Here is a 17,185-nt window from a genome sequence, read left to right as displayed (position 1 = left end):
CCCTATATAATTAAACAGTGATAGAAAAGAGCACTGTTTGCCTTCTAATATGAATGTGTGCAAAGAAGTAGAAAGAGAGAATATATATATAACCCTTTTTAAATCTTAATTTTTTTTAACGTACTGAATTTTTTTTCGGTATGTCTCTAGTTTTCTCTTGATTAACTACATTAATAGCAGGGAACAAATGCCTGGATACAAAAGCAATTTGAATTTTAGTGCTTTTTAGTGCCACCACACCCTCTAATATCCTGAAATGAAAAGAACCCGTCCCTGAGGATCTGGAAACGGCCGGGGTCCCCAGCATACTGTCCTCTTCCTTCTCCAAGATGAAGTCCTCATTCCTTCTTACCCTGATATTGTGGCTTTGTTTTTAATAGTTTCTCTAGAACATAGAAATTTGTAGTTTTGTTTAATAGGTTTGTTGACTTTGGTCAGTGATGAAATGGTTGGAATAAAAAAAATAATATGTCATGACAACAAATTAATAACCAATTACTGTGTGCATTTGCCATATGTTAAAATTTGAAAGTAGCTGTTCATCCTATTTGGATGATTGAATACTCCTTTAATCTAAGCCAACCAGGAAAATAAAAACTGACTCACGTTCCCAGAACTTAATAAATATAAGGCATTTTCTACAATAAAGGAATAGGTGATTTTCCAATCTTAGTCTTACTTTTTATTAGATTTACTGTAAATCTATGTTTTGGAACAAAATCTAGATTTTGCTCTTAAAAGAAATGAAGCAAGTGTGAAGGCAGCCTAGAATGTCAAATATCAGGCATCCTCACTAATTTCCTTTTCTTCAGCAGCCCTGCAGCAGAAGCAATGACAGAACTGGAAGGGTTTACTCAGAGTTGCAGATGATATAAGGGGGTAGGAAATCTAGAGGACACCAAGAGCAGTATTTAAATAGAATCCAACTTGGAAAGAGAGGAAAATCAAACGTCCACAAGCCTCCGAGATCTGGCCTCAACTTCATCTTATGCTTTCTCTCCTGCCACCTTCCGGTCCATCCACTCACCAGTATCCGGAGCCGCCTCCAGTTTCTGGCTAGACCTTCTGCTGTGCACTCTCTCCATGTCCACATTCTCCCTTCCACCATTCTTCCCTCACTAATTCTTAGTCATCCTTCAGGAATCAACTCAGGACCCTTCTTCTTGAAAGAATCTGTTCTGATCCCCATCATGTCGGATTGCCTGTCCTGGCTCTAGTTGCTGAGAGAACTCATCACCCACTTTTCCTGACATTTACCATATTCAGTTGGAACTATTTATTCTTTCATTCCACTAGACCCATTACCCTATAATGTCTTTGAGAAAAGCACAATTTATTCGTCATAACCATCCTTGTAACCCAGTGCCATGCATAGTCCCTGGCAAATATGCGTGCAGTAGATGTGCCTCTGAACTAAAACCAAAATGAGGGTTTTTGGCTTTATGCAAGGGAATTTATTGGTCGGGAGACTCATTGACTTTATTCTTCATCTGAATTATCACATACATCTTGATGTTTTATGTGGCTTCCCAGAAATAACTGTACCCAAGAATATGACCATGTCTCAAGAGCCACTTTATGTGTATTTCTGTGTGTGTGTGTGTGAGTGTTTTTAGGAATAACTCTTTTTAAGAAGCATTTCTCCAAGTGAAGCCATGAGGCAATAATTTTTGAAGCTCCTGCCTTTGACCCCTTTCATATTTGAATTACATAGTTTTTGGAAGTTCTTGAGCATAGATTAAATAGGTCATGGAATGAGTGAGTGCCTTAGAAAATATACTTAGAAAATAGGTAAAATAGTGTCAAGAGAAACATAAGAAAGGAAGTCTAGTAATTGGATAAAGGGTTTGGAGAGGAATCGAGCAAGTATATACCTAATGAATCTTTGAAATTTATCTTATATCCAAGAAAGATTTTGTACATAATGTGAATATCTATAACAGTTCGTGGAAACTCAGGTTGAAATTAATTAAAACGTTAAAGGGCTTTGAGTGGGATTTGGGGCATGGTGGGAGTGTTTTGGTCTAATTTGGTTTTATATTCCACTTGGAATGGGTGTGCATCTCTATATGGTCTGGTCAGTACCTTCCAAAATATTTGTCTGTTCATCAACAGCGAGTACAAAGCAACGTCTTTCTGACTTAAGTCAACACTAATTTTCAATTTGGAGATAGGAATCAAAGCCTGAAATCAGGAGCCAGTCAAAGACCACAGTGCTGGGTATTTAGAAATATCCAGAGCGGACTATTCACTGAGATGCCATTATTCAAAAGCTGTCTCTTTCATTCTGCTATTTAGAGCTGCAAAAAAAACACCCAGAATTAGTCTGACCCATAACTCTTCAATCTCTTCTCTTCTTTAGTGGGATTGGAAGGAACTGGCCCTGGGCCTCAGGAGGCAGCAGTATTTTGGCAGAATTCGGAACTCTGCATTTGGAGTTTATACATTTGAGCCACTTATCAGGAAACCCCGTCTTTGCTGAAAAGGTGAGATTCTCCAAAATGCCTTGCATTGCAAAGCAGTACTTGTGAGAAGCAATTTCCTCTCTGGGGAGATTTAGTAATATTGGATGTGGAAAAGAACAACCAAGTGTAATTTGACATGGCTCTTGATGAAGTTTTGTTATATGCACCATTTCATTTAATCAGACTGCAAACCCCTGGTCTCTTCATGGCCCCGTGCTGACTCAGTGTGAAGGGGCCTGGCGTACATGTCTGCTTCTCTCTACCTCAAGCAAGTCACTTTAACTCCCTGAATTTTTTTCCTTATCTAAAAATCTATAGTGTTGTGTGGACTTTATGAACCAAGTATGTGAAAGACTTTTTTAACTCGAAGTCTTATACAAATGTGAGGTAGCAATTGAATCTATTTCTAATTTTCAAGAAACAAACTCATAGATATTTGGATAAATTCATTCACCCTACCACTCTGCCCTTAGCTTTCACCCCATTTCTCAGCTCCCCTTTACAGCAAAACTCCTTGGAAGAGATATCCTTGTTATCTTCTCTTCTTGTCTCACATTCTCTTGAACACTTTCCAGTCCCACTTTTCTCCCTACCACATCTGTCACGGTGAGCCATGAGCACCACATTGCCAGATCCAGTGATCATTCTCACCTTTCATCTTCCTTTCCCTCTCAGCATCGGATGCACATGGTTACTTCCTTCTCCATGAGACACTCTCTGCGCTTGGCTGCAGGCACACAATACTCCCCTGGTTTGCCCTTCCTCACTGGATGCTCCTTCTCAATCTCTTTTGTTGGATCCCCCTCATGGGCCCAACCTCTAAATACTGGAAAGCCCCAGGACTCAAACCGGGGCCTCTTCTTCTTATACTCCGTCTCTGCTCTGTTTCATCCAGTCTCATGGGTTTACATACTATCTCTATGCTGTGGACTTCAAATTTATAATTCCAGTCCCAACCTGTCCACTGAGCACCAGACTCTATATCCAACTATCTATTCAATGTTTCCACTAAGAGGTCTGCAGGACAACTCCTACTTAAAATGCCTTAGACTCAACCCCCAGACCTGCTTCTACTCCAGTCCTCACTATCTTGGGAAATGGCACCTCAATTTACCCAGTGGCTCAGACGAAAAATCTTGAGGTCCTCTTAGTCTTCTTGGTAAAGCTCAGGTCCAATCCATCAAAAAATCCTTTGGCTCTATCCTGTACCTCTGCTGTCATTATGGTCCAAGGATCCATCATCTCTGCGGTAGCCACCTGACCACCACACCCTCTCTTGCCCCCAGTCACACCAAACCTGTAAACACACAAGTCTTCAATGGCTTCCCATGACACTCAGAATAAAATAAGCCCTCATGATGGCCTGTGAGGTCTGCGTGTTGTGGGCCCAGGCTTGTTCTCTTTGTTCTCGGACATTCTCCCTTTGCTTCCTCACCTCCAGCCTCAGTAGTCTTATAAACCCATTCTTTCCTCGGGGCGTTTGTACTTGTAGCCGCCTCTGCCCAGGTTGTTCCTCCAGTTTTCTACATGGCTTTCTCCTTTGCTCCTTTAAGTTTCTGCTCAAAGACTGTCCCCTCAGCCTCCCCAGATGACCCTGGCCAACACAGTACAGCCTCACCACCTCACATCACTCTCTGTCTCATTACCCTCTCGTATTTTTTTCATAGCATTTATTACCCCCTGACATGTTATACTTATTTGTTTATTATCTGTCTCATCCCACTATAATGCAAATTCCAAAAGGGTAATGACTTCGTTTATCCACTGATATATCCCTAGTTCCTTGGATGGTGTCTGGCATGTGGTAGATCAGTATGGTTGCATTCACTTACTGCTATCATTTTTGTAAGCTGGTGGCAACCATCTTTGCTCTAATTCTACATCACTGAAATCAACCTTTTTTTTCTAACGTGGAAAAATATAATGAAGAAAGACAGAAGATTGGCACCAAAATTGTTTTTCAGATTTTCACAGTAACCTTTCATTTTCTGTTATAGGTAACGAATATTCGAACAGTACTGAACAACCTGGAAAAACCACAAGGCCTCTATCCTAACTATCTGAATCCCAGTAGTGGACAGTGGGGTCAATGTAAGTCAAAAGATTAGCATTGTTTTAGCTCTTTTTGGTACCCAGTACTGTTCTAGTATCAGAGAGAAGGAGCGCAAAAAAGCACAAATCTTGAGGAATGTTTAGAAAAGGGAAAAGGGGGTGTGGTTCCTTTAATAAACAGGCTTCTGTGGACAGACAGACTGTAAATGTTGCCAGGGATATAGATTGTTTATTATTCACGCATACTGTAAGCACGCTGACATATAAGCGCATTTAAAGCTGTTAACCCCAGAGGGAAGATCTGGTGAGGGTGGGGTGCGGATGTTAGCCTCTAACCAGCTGGTCATGTGGATAGAAGGGAAAATTTTTCCTTTGTGCTAATGGCTTTCAGGGTTTTGCACAGATCATCTTACTTCATAACATTATCTCTTTGCTTGGCTCCAAGATGAGAGAGGAGACTGAATCTATAAGGGTGGGAAATTGCAAGAACAAACAGTACTTTCCCTACTTAATTTTAAGCCAGCAGATAAAGGTTTCTTGCCAGTAGAGTAACCTTTAGAGTAAAAGAAAGTATTATGCCAGAAGCCCTCACTTCAGATCCTTAGGGACTTTGGCCAGCCATATAAAGGTTCAGAGTCGTTGACAGAAATGGTCTCAAGCTGATTTGGAAAAACAGTGGTAGATTAAACAGCAACTGAGAGCAAATGAAGAATACTAAGTGAGATGCCTTGCTGTACTGAGAGTATTAGCGATCCCTTAAAATTCTACTCTAATTTGAGTTTTTTCTTTATATTTAAAAAAATTTTAGATGATTATGCCTCACTGTTACTTTAGAGGGACTTTTCTTAAAGAATAATTTAGTAGAAAAAAATATGCTAAAATCTATGTCTGTGCGTTAGTAATGGCTATGGAAGGCCTAGCTCTTGAGACAGTAAGACCGTAATAAAGGGTGCCGCTTAAGCTAAGTGTGGTCTGCAGATCACCAGACATCCCTGAGACCTTTCATGGGATCTACAAGGTCAAAGCTATTTTTGTAATAATATCAAAACCTCCTCCCTTTTTCACTGTGTTGACGTTTGCACTTATGTTGCAAAAGCAGTAGTGGGTAAAACTGCTGAAGCCATAGAGAGAACCACAGTGGAGGCCCCAGATAGTACTAATGTTGTATTCTTCCCTGCAGATAACAACAACAAATAAAAAGATGTCTGTTTCACTTATGAATGTTCTTAAGGAAGCAAAATATATATATATTGATTCTGGTAAATCTCAACCATTGAGTACACATCTTTGTAATATTCTGTATGATTAAACGGAAAGAATGCTTAAAGCACTTCTGCTGCATAATGAAAAATAGTGGTTGCCTCAAAGACAAGCTCTTGTGTCATCGTTTGAGCTGTAAGCTGAACTAGCCACTTATTGCTTCATGGGTCACCATTTTTACTTGGAAGAACAACCAAAGACAAACTGGTTATTCAGGCTTGCATAATTGGTAGACATGGTCACATAAATGTGCCTGTCACTTCAAAGAAAACTGACAGTATCTGTGCCAATGATAAGATTTGAGCTTCTTAAAAAAAATTAGAACTTTGGAAAACGTGTATATGCCGCCATGAACTGATTGCCTTTAACCAACACTTTAAGACGTTTTGGCTGAGATTGGTGATAATGTTAACAAATGTGGGGTTTTGGATACTGTATAATGAAATGTGTCAACAGCTGGAAGAGCTGCATAATTTAGTGAACCAATATTTTCCAAATGACCAGTGCATGCTGTTATAAAACCATATGTGAGAAAAAGACCCATTCAAAGTGCCAGGTAGCCCAATGGATTTTCATGTAACGGTACAAAAGTTCATTGATGTGGTTTCTAATTACACATTGCAACTAACTGTTAAAAAACTTTAACCTTTAGAAAACCACTTGTCAAGTTTTGTAGTACCAAAGAAAAATATTCACAATTATCTGAAAGGACTATTAAAATACCCTCTCCTTTTCCAGCTATAAATGTGTGAGGCTGAATTTTCTTCATGTGTTTCAGCCAGAAAAACGTATACTAAAAGATTGAATGTAGAGCAGATGTGAAAATCCAGTTGTCTCCTAGTACAGTAACATTAAAATGTAAAACAGTGTCAGTCTTCTCGCTAAATGTTGTTGTTTCATAAAATACAAAGTATTCTTATGAAAAAAACTGTATGTTAACATAATGGGTATATTGTTATTTTAAACAAATTAAGAAAATATTTTAAATTCTGTTTTAATTTACAAAATGGTAAATACGGAAAGATATTACATAAACAAGTTCTTCAGGGTGCTGATTCATTTTTAAGAATACAAAGTTGTGCTGAGACTAAAAAGTTTGAGGGCCACTAGAGTATTTGGGATAAAACACAACTCAAGTAGCTTTCTAAGTACAAGATGACTAGATCTGATTCTCTGAAAGGACAAGCATTTTTAGAGTTCTCCTCCTCACAAAAGATTTCAAAAGTTGAAGAAAAGTCTCTATTGTTTACTGTTTTCTTCCTGTGATTTGGGATTTAGAAGTCACTATGAAGAGGGATAAAAGGAGTCAGTTGTGCTGGAACAGCCCAGCTTCACCTTCTGGGTCACCATATCCCATGCATTTGGCCATGTTTCTTGGTACAAAGAGACCTTTATCTTTGGATTGCTTATGGCCGATTTCCTGATGGAAAAACAAACAGGGTTGATGAGTCTCCTGTCCCTCCTGCGCCACCCCCATCATATGTTCCAGCGTCAAGGAAGACACACTTATTTTTTCATTCTTTAATCAAGGCCTGCTTGGCCTTATCCAGGTCTTGACTTGTGCTGTTTCCTCAACCCCTTTACAACTCTTCCAGCCCCACCAAGGCCCAGCCCTCACCATTTCTTCTAGAGGCCTTCTTCTTCAAGACCCTCGTTGGAATTTGTTAGCTCCCGCTCCTCCTCTACTCACCCCCTTTCCTCCCGTATCCCAACACTTGGGTACTTTCCTATCACAATCCATTTCCTAATGATTCATATACATACCCACCTTCCTAGGAATCCAAAACTTTTGAGGGCAGTGACTTTGTCTTAGTCATATTTGTTAACCCAACACGTGGTATCTTGCACCTAGTAAAAGTTTACTTACTTGAATTTAGTGAATACTCATGCACTCTGTGTCCAGTCTCACTATCTTTCTGCCTCTGCTTTTAAAAATGGTTCTATTTGTTCTCTTTGAGCAGTTTGTCCCTGCTGCTCAATTGTGGCTGAGAGGCAGCATCCAGCCCTGCTCGCTGATAATATCTTGTGACTGTAGAGGCCAGATGTGGGGCTCTGTGTCTATAGACAAAACAACTGTCTCCCTTCTTTGATTAACATAACAACATTAAGATAGATATAGTGTTACTAGCATCATTAGGGGATTGCTTTGTGGAGAGAAGTTCAGATGAAGTCTACAAAGTATTAAAAAATGAAGATATTGAGTGTTCGTTTTTGTCTTGATTCTTTTGCTGTTTGCTTTGCTTTTTTCTCTTTCTAAGTATTAGGAATCCTTTTATGGAACCCATTCCTATTGGGAAGAAAAGAATAAATTGCCCCCTTTAGAGAAGAACATTAATATTTCAGTGACTATATATTACCTTTAAGCCATTCGGGAATAAAAATATCATATACGTTCTTTCTAGAAGTAGGCAGTCCTTTCCTGCTGATAAAATCAGATATGTTCTCTCCCACATCCACTAAGATATTTACACAGGACTCTGTTGCCAACACAAATAGTCATCCAGACATGAAGGAAGCTTAGTGAGTGATATGCTAAATTATCAAAAAGACTTTCTCTTCTTTCTCCTCTGTGTTCCTTTATTTTGATTCTTTCCCAGTATGAAAATTTTACAGGCAGGAAATAAAAACCAGAAAATTAACCAGCACTTAACCAAAATTAACTAAAACAAATGTATTATTATTTAACCCTTTTTCCTTTTTTAAAAATCACCAAATGCCCAAACTTGCTTCTTCCATCCATTTGAGAATCATAACCCAAGGGGGAAGAAAATGAAGCTGCTTCTGACTGTTGGTTTTCAACTCTCATTGCTTTAACTCTGAAGGACATGTCTGGATCCCTGCCATCGTTTTCTATTACTTCATTTAGTCCTTGTTATTTCGACAGTTACCAGACGGTGACTTGCTTTACCATGCATCACTTGCCTTTGTCTCCTGCAATCATGTTTGTAACAACAGGGCTTGTTATTGATGAGATGGTACTTAGTCTGTTTAGTTTGTAAATGTCAGAGGTTTCTGTAGCGATTCATTTAGGAAACTGTAAAGGTCACTTCAAACGCTGCTATTTTAAGAATCAGCCTTCCAATTTTAAAAACACTAATTTTACATTAAAGTTAAAACTATAATTCTGGACTTTTTGCAATGAGAAAATAACATATTTAGCTACCTAAAAATATAGCCCTTCTGGCTTGAATAAGTAATCCTTATTAAGACTGACTTAGAATTTTGCTTTGTTCATCAGTTCTTTACTGAGTATCTAGGATGTTCAGGATACTTTCTAGGGGCAGCTGTGGACTGGAAAACTTAATAGGTCTGGTCTCTGTCCTGCTGGATCATAATCTCAAGAAGGAGACAGAAAAAAATTCCTCCATTTTATGAAATTGCAAGTATGGTAGATGCATGCTATCAAAAAGCGTGTAACGAGGGAACCCAGTGGGCTGTCAGGGAAGGCTTCTTTGGGGGAAGCAACATTTGATCCCAGATGTGAAGTATGAGTGAGAATCACTAAATGTGGGGGAAAGGAGTCAGGGACTGCACTTCAGGCAGAGAGAGCAATGCCTGTAGAATCCGCAGGTGGGAAGGAGCCTGATGGCTTTTTTTTTTTAAAGATTTTATTTTTTCCTTTTCTCCCAAAGCCCCCTGGTACATAGTTGTGTATTTTTAGTTGTGGGTCCTTCTAGTTGTGGTATGTGGGACACTGCCTCAGTGTGGCTTAATGAGTGGTGCCATGTCGGCGCCCAGGATTTGAACCGGCGATACCCTGGGCCACTGAAGGGAGTGTGCGAACTTAACCACTTGGCCATGGGGCTGACCCCTGATGGCTATGAGGAAGCAAAAGAAGGGCCAAATAGCAAGAGGGCAGAGAGCAAGTGGAGCAGGCCTGATGATATAGAGATTGAGATCACGCAGGGCCTCCCAGGTCTCCAAAGACCCAGAATTTGAGTCTTCCCCATTGAAGGCTTCAAGGAAGGGGTAATCCGATTCACATGTTCAAAGTACTCTGACATTAATGTGGGGAACAGATTGAAGTGGCACTGCCATTATAACTTTCTGTGATGACGGAAATGTGCTTTCTCTTCCTGGTCAGTACAGTAGCCAAGGACCACATGTAGCTGTTGAGCACTAGTATATCTGGGGAACTGAATTTCTTAATTTTATTTTAATTAATTTATATTTAAATTGCCACATGCTATCAGAGTGCAGGAGACCAAATAATTGGCCATTGCAGACTAGAAGGCAGGAGATAGGGGTAGCTTGGGCCAGGATCGTATTGGTGAGGATGGGGAGGGGTGGATGCATTCAAGAGATCCTTAGGAAGTAAAAGCAGTAGCTGGGTAATTCACTGGATGTGAGAGTGAGAGAGAAGAAGTCAAGAGTGATTACCTGATGTCTCACTTGTGCGGTTGAGAGGATAGTGGTACCACTTGATGAGACAGGGACCAGAGCCGAAGATAAAGTTGAGGAGGAAAAGACAATTCACTTTTAACCTGTTCACTTTTAGGTCTCCATGTAGCCCTCCAAGTGGAGGTGTTGGGTAGGTGTCAGGAGAAAATTGTCTTGATAGCTGTATAAATACAGACTGGCTTTTGTATAACTAAGTCAACAAATAAAGGTTTGATTTTTTTTTTAATAGACATAAAATTGGGTTTTTAGTTATGAAACTTCAAATGCAATTTTTCAAAGTAAGGGTATCTTATGAATGTTGAAGTTCTCTATGAGTTCTAGGAAGGATATTTCAAATAGATTATGAATCTGTTTTTGTAGGTAAATGTGCTTGAAAAATAAAAGGATGAATTCAAGCAGTGGGCGGAAGAATACATATAGTGTTTCATGGGGGAGAGCAGGCAGATCCACGTGCGAGACCCTGTGTGGGCTGTAGTGTCAGATGGCATTTCCAGTGCTGTCATCTCATTTAGCCTCTCTAAGCCTCAGTTTTCACACTTTTCATGAGAATATGTACCCTACAAGTTGCAAGATTGTAGGTAATATTTAAAAACTGGCAATGGAGGAAGATTGTAGAAATGGAGTATTAGGAAGAAAAACTTCTGCTCTATCCTTCATACTGCCTCTCCTCAAAGGATTTTGATCCTTCGGATTGATAACACTAGATAACTTACCAAATAGTAATAATAACAATAGTAAGCCAAAAGAAGCTGGGGAGCTTCTTGTTTTGTTGCAAACCCCCTTTTTTTAAGATTTGCTAATAGTCGTAGCTTTGACATAGTTTATATTATTGAGAGCTAAAGCAATTAAAAATTTATTTGAATATATACCATGAAACATTTTAATTTGGTATTTCTGCTAGAGAACCAGATTTTTGGAATTAGGGGTGATTATGTATTTTTTATCTTCATGTTTACAAAACTACCGTGGCAGTTATTTAGAGTATATCACATGAGTTAACAGCACATCTGCTCGTTTCAGAATATCTTTCTGAAAACAAGAGATTTGTTGGCATTTAAATGTAACGTGAATTGCAGTCGTTGTGGGGTTGTGCATCCCTGTTGCTAATGTGATTTTGCTGCATTATCTGAATTAAAGGCTGAATCACTCTCAAATTCATTTCCCTCCCTTTGCAGATCATGTCTCAGTTGGAGGACTTGGAGACAGCTTTTATGAATATTTGCTAAAGTCATGGTTAATGTCTGGCAAGAAAGATCTAGAAGCTAAGAAGATGTATTTTGAGGCTGTTCAGGTAAACCCAGTATTTAAATCATCTTTGCCGCTCAACTCTAACCTATAACTTGCATATTAATCAAGCTTTAATGAAAAAATGGAATACTCCATGAGTGGGTTCCAAAATATTTCCACTTGGGTAGAGTTCAAAGCTGTTAGTATAATTATAATAGTAATGATCAGACCGGATGTATTTAGTTCTAAGGGCAGTTAAACATTTTTTACATGGTTCAAACCTCAGTGAAGATTCACATATCTGAAAAAGGGATGTTTTTCTTCAATAAGTATGAGTTCCCTGCTTAGAAGCACAATTAAAATTGCGGGGGAAAAAAAAATCCTGAATTTGTATTCTGAAAATTGACTAAGTTAAAATTGCCCAAGATTGGCGGGGCCGAGTCGAGCCGAGCAGCCGGCTGCGCCGCGTCGCCGGTTTAAGCGCAGTGCGGGGCCATGGTCGGGGGTGGCGGTAGTGAGGCGCCGCGCTCCGGGCCCCTTTCCCTCCATGGTTTCTTTCCACTCCCGTGAGTAACTTGGCTCCGGGGGCTCCGCTCGCCCGCCCCACGCCGCCCCCCGCCGCGAGCAGACCCTTCCGACGGACGGCCGCACCGCGCAGGCTGGGCCGCCTCTCCCTGCTCCGCCCCCGCCGCGGAAAGTTAAGTTTGAGGAGTGGGGAAGAGGGGAACATGGACAAGAAGAGGAGGATCCACCTGGAGCTGCGGAACCGGACCCCGGCCGCGGTTCGAGAGCTTGTCTTGGACAATTGCAAATCAAACGATGGGAAAATTGAGGGCTTAACAGCTGAATTTGTGAAAGAGTTCCTCAGTCTAATAAATGTAGGCTTGATTTTCAGTTTCAAATCTCCCCAAACTACCTAAATTGAAAAAGCTTGAGCTCAGTGACAATAGAATCTTTGGAGGTCTGGACATGTTAGCAGAAAAACTTCCAAATCTCACACATCTAAACTTAAGTGGAAATAAACTGAAAGACATCGGCACCTTGGAACCTCTGAAAAAGTTGGACTGTCTGAAAAGCCTGGATCTGTTTAACGGTGAGGTTACTAACCTGAATGACTACCGAGACAGTGTCTTCAAGCTCCTGCCCCAGCTGACCTACCTGGATGGCTATGACCGAGAGGATCAGGAAGCCCCCGACTCGGATGCCGAGGTGGACGGTGTGGACGAAGAAGAGGAGGATGAAGAGGATGAGGATGGTGAGGAGGAAGGATTTGGACATGATGGAGAAGTTGATGAAGATGAAGAGGATGAGGATGAGGATGAAGAGGAGGAAGAAAGCGGGAAAGGTGAAAAGAGGACGAGAGAAACAGATGATGAAGGAGAAGATGATTAAGACCCCAAATAACCTGCAGAAAAGAGAACTGTTCAGTATGGGTTGGACTGCTCATGGATTTGGTAGCTGTTTAATAATAATTTTAAAAAGGTAGCTGTGATACAAACCCCAGGACACCCACCCACCCAAAGAGCCAAAGAATAGTTCCTGTGACATTCCGCCTCCCTCTGTTTAATCCCTCTTGGAAATCCACCACCAAGTTTGGGGACTTCACCCCAACAAAATTATAAGCGTTGTTAGGTTTTCGTGTCAGACTCTTGCTGTGGCGTGGATAGCTGTGATTGGCGAGTCAGCCGTCTATGGCTACCAGTTACACCGAGATTGTAACAGCATTTTTACTTTCTGTACAACAAAGAAGCTTTGTAAATAAAATCTTAACATTTTGGGTCTGTTTTTTCATGCTTTTCTTTTTAATGAAATTTTTTTACATTAGGACCTTTTATGTAACAACTGCCAAAAAAATATTTTTAAGAATTTAAGTGAAATAAACATGTTCCTCTTTGGTAAAAAACAAAAAAAAAAATGCCCAAGATTACAGACAATCCCAGTCTACCTCCATTTGAAGTAAACTTATCTCCAGAGATATGTGGACAGTACTCTAAGGAAATTCACCTATAAAATTCTGAACTAACTGAACTAATATTTAAGGTAAGATTATTAATAGTTTTAAAAGACCCTTTATAATGGAAGAAGAATGAGAAGGAGCAAAAATTTGTTGAATTGCCTGCTGTGTACTAAGCAGTGTGTTAGTAGATACTTTAAAGAAAGTGTTTGTTTCCTCACAATAGTTTATGTATTATTCACCCAGTTTTACAGATAAGGGAACTAAACCTCAGAGACGGTGAGTGCGCAACCAAAATTCCAACTAAAATTTGTGTTAACACCTGTCCCTTTTTACCTCACCCCTATGGATTTATTTGTGAATAAGAATTTCCATATTACATTTAAATGTTTCTTTCTAGGCAGTAAGTTAATAAGAAAAGTTAGAAACTACTTAGCAAAGTCTACAGAAGGTGGTCAGTGGAAAAGTAAACGGAAGCACCTCCGATTAAGCCTCAGTCAAAAATGAAATACAGTTTGACCGCAAATAAAGTGAAATTATTTTATATAAAATACATGGACATGTTCCCCACTTTTCAGGAACAAAATGTTTTACCAGAATCAAGTACTTTTGTGGTTGATAAGTATTTTGTATGGTAACATATATTTTTTAAGTATTAATTATTATCAAGGCGTCTCAAATAATGTTGTAAAATTATGGCTAAATCATCAGAAAATTGATCTTTTCATTGGCCATTTGGAAATTTTTTATAATCGAGAATAGTAATTCATAGGGGGAAAAAATGGAAATTTGTAATCTCGGTGATATAGCCAGTATTCTAAAATTGGTCTCCCTGACAGGAGGTCTGGGTGATTTTGACATAGGCTGATTTATTTATTTAAGTATACATACAACTCACTCTGCTCTGGTTGCCCAGATTGAATATTATATTGATTCCCTCCCCTGGGCAATAGGGAGCTTCACTAAGTAGAGCAGATGCAACTCTTGACTATTTCACATAGAAGAACCAGAACACCTTAGTTAGAACATTGGCCTTCATTTAGCACAGACTTTATTAAAGCACGTGATGAATGTCAAAGGCAGACTAGGATATGGTTCACATGGCCTCTTCCAGGTTTTTCTTCACTTCTATGAGGTTTCAGGTTTTAACCTAGGGAGTTCTCATCCATAGAGTATGGTTTCCATTATGTCATTTTTTTTTTTAAATTTTATTTTTTTCCTTTTTCTCCCCAAAGCCCCCCAGTACATAGTTGTATATTCTTCGTTGTGGGTCCTTCTAGTTGTGACATGTGGGACGCTGCCTCAGTGTGGTTTGATGAGCAGTGCCATGTCCGCGCCCAGGATTCGAACCAACGAAATACTGGGCCGCCTGCAGCAAAGCGCACGAACTTAACCACTCAGCCACGGGACCAGCCCCCCATTATGTCATTTTTTAATTACTATCCTGCTGGATATTTTATTATTCTAATCTTAAAGTGGCCCCCTGAGATCTTGATCCTCCAGGAAAGGCAACTTTAAAATATTCTTTGAAATACTTTCCCCCCGTTTCTAGAACTATACCCACACAGCTTTAACATATTGTATTTAGACAAACCATTGACAGGAAAATCCATTAAGAGCAAATAAAGTCAGAATGTTTCCTATTTCTCTTTATAGTAAAAAAAAAAAAAAAAAAACCACTTTCAATCCATTATGTGTCTTTAACTTAGAAAGCAAAGCTAGAACAATTAAACTTCTGATTTTGAGAAGCAGCCATGTCTTATGGAGCAAAGTGTCTTTCTGCGGAGCTGTAATTTAAAAGATCATTGTTACTGAGGAGAAGATCCCTTCATTATTGTTCTGGACAGTTGAGTTCCTGGAGATACAGATCATCAGTTTTAGCTTCAAGTGGATTTTGGAAAATGTTTAATCCCAGAGTGGTACGTTTTCTTTGGTTGTTTTAGTAACAAAATACTTTGAGCTTTCAACTGGCTAGTATGGCCTTATCTGGAAACCACAGTGAGAATCCACAGTGGTGGATGCTCTCCCTGCCAGAGGTCCATTGGAGTGAATGGTATCTGGGCAAGTGATGTATTAAACATTTAGGATTCAAAGGCTTCATCAAACTAATTTTTTTCAAATATAGAAGGATGAAATCACAAAATAAGGAATACTCTTTTTTCCTAATCACTTCTCCATAGGCTTGGCACCTGTTTTTTAGAGCCACTAAAGACTATTTTTTCTTCATTTATATTTATTTACATTTTCCCACTGCCACACAAATATTGCTTTAAATGTCTTGGAACTTTGTTGTAGTTTATTTTGAGAGGTAGCAACTTGGTCAGAATCATGCCAAAAATAATATAGTACTTTATTCAGGATCCATAACAGGGTAATAATGTTTCCCTAATCCATGCTTAAAAGCTATTACTCTTGCCGTGTAGAAAGAATAATTTCTTGGGTGATGATCAAGTATCTGCTTGAAGGACTTTATTGCAATTTGTGCTATGAGAAGTGTAAATAGCTAAGATGTTCAGTTGCATTAAATAAGAATGAAATATTCATGTAATAACTAGACCATCAATAAAATTAGCTTAACCACAGTTAATGAGCACAGTAGTGTGTTCATTTATTTCTTACCATCTTGGTTTCATTTGTTTATTTCTAATAAAGATAGGAAAGGTTTTATCTGCCTGTGTATTCATTCTTATTCGTTCTTCTCTATCACAAGTTTTGTTTGTGTCTACTATTCCCAAATATATTTCCAAAAAACTCCTCTTTTTTGATAATAGGTAACAGGTATAGACACAGTCATAGCACTTTTCCTTCTATGGAGTAACTGGGGTGGGCAGAGCATTTCCGGTTACAGTAATTGGAAATTAGTAATTCCAAATACTTGCACTTCATTTTTGCTTTTTAAAATATAAGGCTTATTGTATTTTCCCTATCTAATTTAAAAGAATATCAGCTGTCCTGGGGAAGAAATAAAAGTGTTTTATAAATAATTTTTTGTAAACATTGTCATTTCTCCCAAATTTATGGATCTTTATTCATTTTTTCTTTTTTAAAAAAGGATTTATTCATTGCATACTAATGTGCTTTTTAATAGAATTATTAGGGGGAACTTAACTCAAGTGTTACCACAATGGAAAAGTGAATGTTGTGGTAAATGACCTTTATCAAGTGCAAGTCACAGTACTGACCGCTCTATAAACAAAATTTTGCGGAGAATTTCAGTAGATTCTACTATTCCCATTTTCCAAATAAGGGTACTGAGATTTAGGGATACAGCAAGCAAGTAACCCACAAAGTTCACAGATAGCAAGTATTGCAGCTGGAATTTGAAGCCGGGCAACCTGACTCGAGAACAGCTCCTCTGTCCCGCTCAGTTTTCTACCCCTCAAAGCCTAAGAGCAAAAGGAAGGGTAATACCACAAGCCTGGGTTTTATACACAAATATGTTCCATTCTTCATCCAGGGTAGGGCCACAGTGTTATTTCTCCTTCTGTGGAAAGGGAAATGCACTAAGCCAACTATTACACTATACCAGTGGCCTGTCTTTGAGAAGGGGACAGCTTTTTGGGTATGAGGACTCCACACATTTGGTCATGGAACCAAGCAACAACAACTAGGCTGGCCCAACAGCATTACTTCCAACTCACCAAACTAATAAAGCATAGACTAGAGGGAGAATACAGAAGGCAATAACATGTAATTTTAGGTTGAATTGGGTTTGCAACATCAAACTCGAATTGTGAGTGATGTTTTATCTTTTTTTAATGTCGGGGGGTATTTTTAGTATAAATTTGAGAAGAGATTGCAAAATGTTGAAAATAAGTCTTACTTT

General features: G+C 39.1%; 1 protein-coding gene and 1 pseudogene across 2 annotated transcripts in view; both read left to right on the top strand.

Moving 5' to 3' along the window:
- MAN1A1 (mannosidase alpha class 1A member 1) overlaps window positions 1-17,185 on the top strand; it is a 161,733-nt gene that overhangs the window by 133,848 nt on the left and 10,700 nt on the right. For both annotated transcript variants that reach the window (XM_070496096.1, XM_014840057.3), the window contains exons 7-9: window positions 2,363-2,486; window positions 4,463-4,556; window positions 11,354-11,469. In XM_070496096.1, the coding sequence (XP_070352197.1) occupies window positions 2,363-2,486; window positions 4,463-4,556; window positions 11,354-11,469 (334 nt within the window). The remainder of the gene's footprint in view (window positions 1-2,362; window positions 2,487-4,462; window positions 4,557-11,353; window positions 11,470-17,185) is intronic.
- Window positions 11,476-17,182, top strand: LOC106830490 (acidic leucine-rich nuclear phosphoprotein 32 family member B pseudogene; annotated as a pseudogene).

Source organism: Equus asinus, chromosome 24 (assembly GCF_041296235.1).
Source record: "Equus asinus isolate D_3611 breed Donkey chromosome 24, EquAss-T2T_v2, whole genome shotgun sequence".
Taxonomy (NCBI): domain Eukaryota; kingdom Metazoa; phylum Chordata; class Mammalia; order Perissodactyla; family Equidae; genus Equus; species Equus asinus.
Note: the sequence above shows the minus strand (reverse complement) of the source record. Positions and strands in the feature narration are given on the sequence as shown.